The sequence below is a fragment of the Eimeria acervulina genome, genomic scaffold, assembly GCF_000499425.1.
Source record: "Eimeria acervulina Houghton genomic scaffold, Eah_scaff1763, whole genome shotgun sequence".
Classification (NCBI taxonomy): domain Eukaryota; phylum Apicomplexa; class Conoidasida; order Eucoccidiorida; family Eimeriidae; genus Eimeria; species Eimeria acervulina.
The window spans coordinates 1-4972 of record NW_013548950.1 but is presented as its reverse complement, the minus strand read 5'-3'; the positions used below and the strand labels follow the sequence as shown (position 1 = coordinate 4972).

At 46.0% G+C, this 4972-nt stretch overlaps 1 protein-coding gene across 1 annotated transcript; it reads right to left on the bottom strand.

The window, feature by feature from the left end:
• Positions 1–170: 170 nt before the first annotated feature.
• EAH_00062980 (1-deoxy-D-xylulose 5-phosphate synthase, putative) lies at positions 171–4471 on the bottom strand (the record flags this gene model as incomplete). Its single annotated transcript, XM_013393191.1, has 10 exons — positions 171–665; positions 892–985; positions 1197–1285; positions 1499–1640; positions 1770–1796; positions 2072–2793; positions 3074–3327; positions 3532–3660; positions 3870–3962; positions 4369–4471. 10 exons carry the CDS (start codon positions 4469–4471, stop codon positions 171–173), a joined length of 2148 nt encoding a protein of 715 aa, XP_013248645.1.
• Between the last annotated feature and the right edge of the window lie 501 nt (positions 4472–4972).

Below are 4972 nucleotides of genomic sequence, written 5' to 3'. Positions count from 1 at the left end.
TATATATATAATATATATAAATATATATATTATATATATATTATATATTATATATATATTATATATATTATATACACCAATGTATATGCATGCATATAAATGTATATTTCTATGTTTACATACAAACATATATGCGGGTGTCTGTACGGCTCGCGTTTAGGGTTTAGGGTTTAGGGTTTAGGGTTTGATGTTCTTACTCTGCATTTTCTAGCTGCAGCATCAGCGTATACACTCCAGTGCTGCAGCGCTTTGCTTCCAAACCCTCCTGCTGCACCTTCTTCTAGCAGCAGCAGCACGTCATGATTAGCAGCAAGCTGCAGCAGCAAATCTGCATCTAAGGGTCTCAAGAAGCGGGCGTCTGCTACTGTAACACCAATTAAAGGATCTCCTTTTGCTACTGTTGCTGCTGCTGCTGCTGCTGCTGCTGTTGGTGCTGTTGCTGCTGCTGAGGGCGCTACTGCTGTTCCTGCTGCTCTTCTTGCTGCTGTTGCTGTTGCTGCTGCTGCTTCTGCTGCTGCTGCTGCTTCTGCTGCTGCTGCTGCTGCTTCTGCTGCTGCTGCTGCTGCTGCTGCTTGCTCGGGTTGTGGAAGTGATGTTATCTGCTGCAGAATTGCTGCTGCATTTACCGCGTCAAGAAGAAGAGTGCCGATAGACAGCAGCGCCACCTGCATGTACACCCCAACTAAACCCTAAACCCTAAACCCTAAACCCTAAACCCTTGACAAGCGATGGCCTGGAGCCTACTGAGAAGTTTCAGACCCTTCTATCGAGGGTTTAGGGTTTAGGGTTTAGGGTTTCTCCACGGGGGGCCCGGGTAGATAAACAAAACCTACACGTGTGTACACCTGACAAGCAAGGGTTTAGGGTTTAGGGTTTAGGGTTTAAGCTAACCTTGTACTTAGCATTAGGGTTTGCGCGTAAGATGATGCGGCCCTTCCCGATGGGTAAGGGCTCCGCCTCAAGCGGAAGCTCCTTAAGGTTGTGTCTGCATGCAAACCCTAAACCCTAAACCCTAAACCCTGAAAAGTGAAGAGTTGTCGCCCGTACAAGCAGAAAACCCTAATCCTTTCAAACCCTCGAAGCAACTCAAACCCTAAACCCTAAATGTGGATACCAGGGCTTAGACGGCTAAGACAGTATCGCCTAGGGCGCAGACAGAAGGGTTTAGGGTTTAGGGTTTAGGGTTTAGGGTTTACCCAAGTTTGCTGTTGAGGGTTTCAAGACCGAAGCAAGAGCTCCGCGGGAAGCGAAGCGCAGAAGGGCCAGAATTCAGCAGATACACCGTCTGCAGGCCCAAACCCTAAACCCTAAACCCTAAACCCTAAACCCTAAACCCTAAACCCTAGCATGAATTGAATAGAAGTTAAGCTTAAACCCTATCAATGCATTTCTTCTCCTCCGCGCATAAACCCTTGATTGCCTCACCCCTTCCCTCACCCCCCCTCCCCCCCCATAAGCCCTAAACCCTAAACCCTAAACCCTAAACCCTAAACCCTACTTTGAGCATGCGGAGGAGTTCGTATTCATCGCTGGGCGCCATCACAGTAAAGTTGGGGACGTTGCTAAGAAAAGATAAATCGAAGGCCCCCTGATGAGTGCTTCCGTCCGCCCCTACTAACCCTGCGCGGTCTACTATAAACCTAAACGCAAACCCTAAACCCTAAACCCTAAACCCTAAACCCTTGAACCTTATAGAGGACTATATATATATATATAAACAGGATTATAAACCCTCAATAGCACCTTATTGTCGGCTTTCAAAAGAGAACCCCACATTCACGAGGAGCGACACGCAACTGCAAACCCTAAACCCTAAACCCTAAACCCTAAACCCTAAAGCTCAATCCGTGAAGTTAAACCCTCTAGCCTTGAGTGCCAATCCTAGACAATAGGGCATAGCGCATTCATAGTTAACATCTTTGAGGGTTTGCTAAAGGTTTAATTAGGGTTTAGGGTTTTATTAGGGTTTAGGGTTTGACAAGGGCACGGATGAGGTGTGTTAGTCTTCTAAGGGTGTATCAATCCTATCGTGTTTTTTCTTAGGGTTTAGGGTTTAGGGTTTAGGGTTTACCTGACGGGTAGGTTTTGAATAGCAACATCATGTATGATTTGGTCGTAGGCTCTTTGTAGGAAGGAGCTGTATATACAGCAGAAGGGTTTAGCAGCAGCAGCAGCAAGACCAGCAGCAAATGTAGCAGCGTGCTGCTCAGCAATTCCTACATCATACAGCTGCTGCGGCAGCAAAGACCCCACAAGTGCTAACCCTGTGCCTCCCGGCATTGCTGCTGTTATGCAGACTAAAGAAGTATCAGCAGCAGCAAGCTGCAGCAAACCCCGAGAAAATATTGAGGTCAAAGACACGCGCTGCTGCTGTCCTGAACCTCCTCCTCCTCCTCCTGCTGCTGCTGTTGCTGTTGCTGCACCTGCTGCTCCTGGTGCTGCTGCTGCTGCTGCTGCTGCTGCTGCTGTTGGTGATAGTGCGACCTTTTCCTGCTGCTGCTGCTGCTGGTTTTGCTGCTGTTTCTGCTGCTGTTTCTGCTGCTGCTGTTGCTGCTGCTGGTCTTTTTCTTTCTCCGCTGCCCACGCGGCAGCAGCAGCATCTGCAGGACGTACTGCAGCAGCGTGTAAGCCCTTGCTGCTGCTGCTGCTGCTGCTGCTGCTGCCTGCATGCAAGGCAAGGTGAGGCGCTGCCTCTACTCCGTGCATGCGGTCTGGGGCTGCCAGTGCTGGGGGGTATCCAAACCCTTTTTCTGTCTTCAAATGCAGCACCGTCGGCCGACTCAAACCCTCGCGCTGCAACACCCACAAACCCTAAACCCTAAACCCTAAATCCTAAACACTGTCGGCTGAGACAAACCCTTGCGCTGCACCACTCAAAAATCCTAAACACTAAACCCTAAACACCGTTGGGAGAGTCATTCCTCACTGCTGCACCACTCAAAAACCCTAAACCCTAAACCCTAAACCCTAAACCCTAAATGGCCACTCAAGCCGTCCGTCTGCACCACTGAAAAACCCTAAACCCTAGACCCGTAAACCCTGGATAAAAGGCAGTTAAACCCTAAACCCTCACCTTAATTTGCTGCAGGATGGAGACGAGGGTTAGGACGTCGTGCCCATCAACAGGCCCCACGTAGTCAAACCCTAAACCACCGAAGAAAGCAGCTACCCCCTGCTCCCCCTGACCCGGAGCCTGCACAGCAGCTACATCCTGCTGCTGCTGCTGCTGCTGCTGTTGTTGCTGCTGCTGAGATATAGATGGGGAGCTGCGGCTCTTCAACAACCGACGCATGTGCCGAGACACTGCGCTGGCAGGCGCCGTTCCCCCTACAACACAAAACCCTAAACCCTAAACCCTAAACCCTAAAACGTGGTCCCTAAACCATAAACCCTAAACCCTAAACCCTAGACGCAAAAGTCTGCATGGGAAAAGAGGAGTGAAGCAGCGCCGTACAAACGAGGCGCCTGCTTGTGTGGAGGGTTTAGGCTTTTAGGGTCTAGGGTTTAGGGTTTAGGGTTTAGGGTTTGTACCAGCGGAGTTCGTGCCTGTAGGAAGAGACACTTGCTGATTGTCATTCAACATAATAAGGATGGGGGAGCGAAGAAACCCGCAGGCGTTGAGGGCCTCGTAAGCCATGCCGCCCGTGAGGCCCCCGTCCCCTATACACAAACCCTAAACCCTAAACCCTAAACCCTAAACCCTAAACCCTAAGTGTGGGATCAAAAGGGGTCTGGAAGTGGAGATGAGAGGAAATGTAAATGCATATTTATTTCTCCTTGCTTGAAGCTGCTCACGCTTAAACGCTACCTACAAAATCTAAACCCTAAACCCTAAACCCTAAACCCTAAACCCTAAACCCTCGGCGTACCGATGACAGCAACATAGAGGCCTTCTTCTTTTTTCTGCAGTCGATTTGCAACGTACATCCCCTGAACAGCGCTGATGGAAGTGGAGGAGTGGCCTATACACAAAACCCTAAACCCTAAACCCTAAACCCTAAACCCTAAACCCTAAACCCTCACCTCTTGCTCATAGTAGAGGAGCCCCCACGTTAAGCGTTAAACCCTAAATTGCGATTTTAGGGTTTATAACAGGGTTTTGAGGATGAGGATTTAGGGTTTAGGGTTTGGGGGTTAGGGTTTAGGCTTTAGGATTGAGGAACATGGTTTAGGGTTTAGGGCTTAGCTATTATTAGCTATTAGGGTTTAGGGTTTAGCTATTATTAGCTATTAGGGTTTAGGGTTAAGGGTTTAGGGTTGAGGACAAAAGTTTAGGGTTAAGGTATGATAAGTTATTAGGGTTTAGGGTGAAGCTATAACGATATATTATACGCTATTAGGGTTTAGGGTTTAGGGTTTAGGGTTTACCAGCCCCAAATGGATCATAAAGAGATTCTTTTTTACAAAGAAATCCCGACAAGCCGCCGCATTGACGCAGACGGTGCATCAAATGACGACGGCCTGTCAGCATCTGCACATACACCCCAAATAAATATAAATAATAATAAATATAAACGCATTAAATTAAATTATATTAAATTATATTATATTATATTAAGTTTAACTAAATAGATTCAAATAAAGAAATAAATGTAAATGTACAGATATTAAGAAATCAAATACTTAAAAAGAGACAGCTGCACATACACCCGAAAGTAAAATAAATAAAAATAAATAAAGATAAATTAAAATCAATTAAAATAAATTAAAATAAATATAAACAAGAAAACAAAAAAAGAGAGGCAAATATAACAAACAGACAAACAAAGAAAAGAGACGAAATAAAATAAAGAAAATAAAAATAAACGGGAGACAGCAAAAGATAAACAAAAGAAAAGCAAAGAGAGACAGATGAAGAACAAATAAATAAAGAAGAAGAGACAGATGAATATAAACAAAAGAAGAAGAAGAGACAAATAAATAAAGAAGAAGAGACAGATGAATATAAACAAAAGAAGAAGAAGAGACAAAT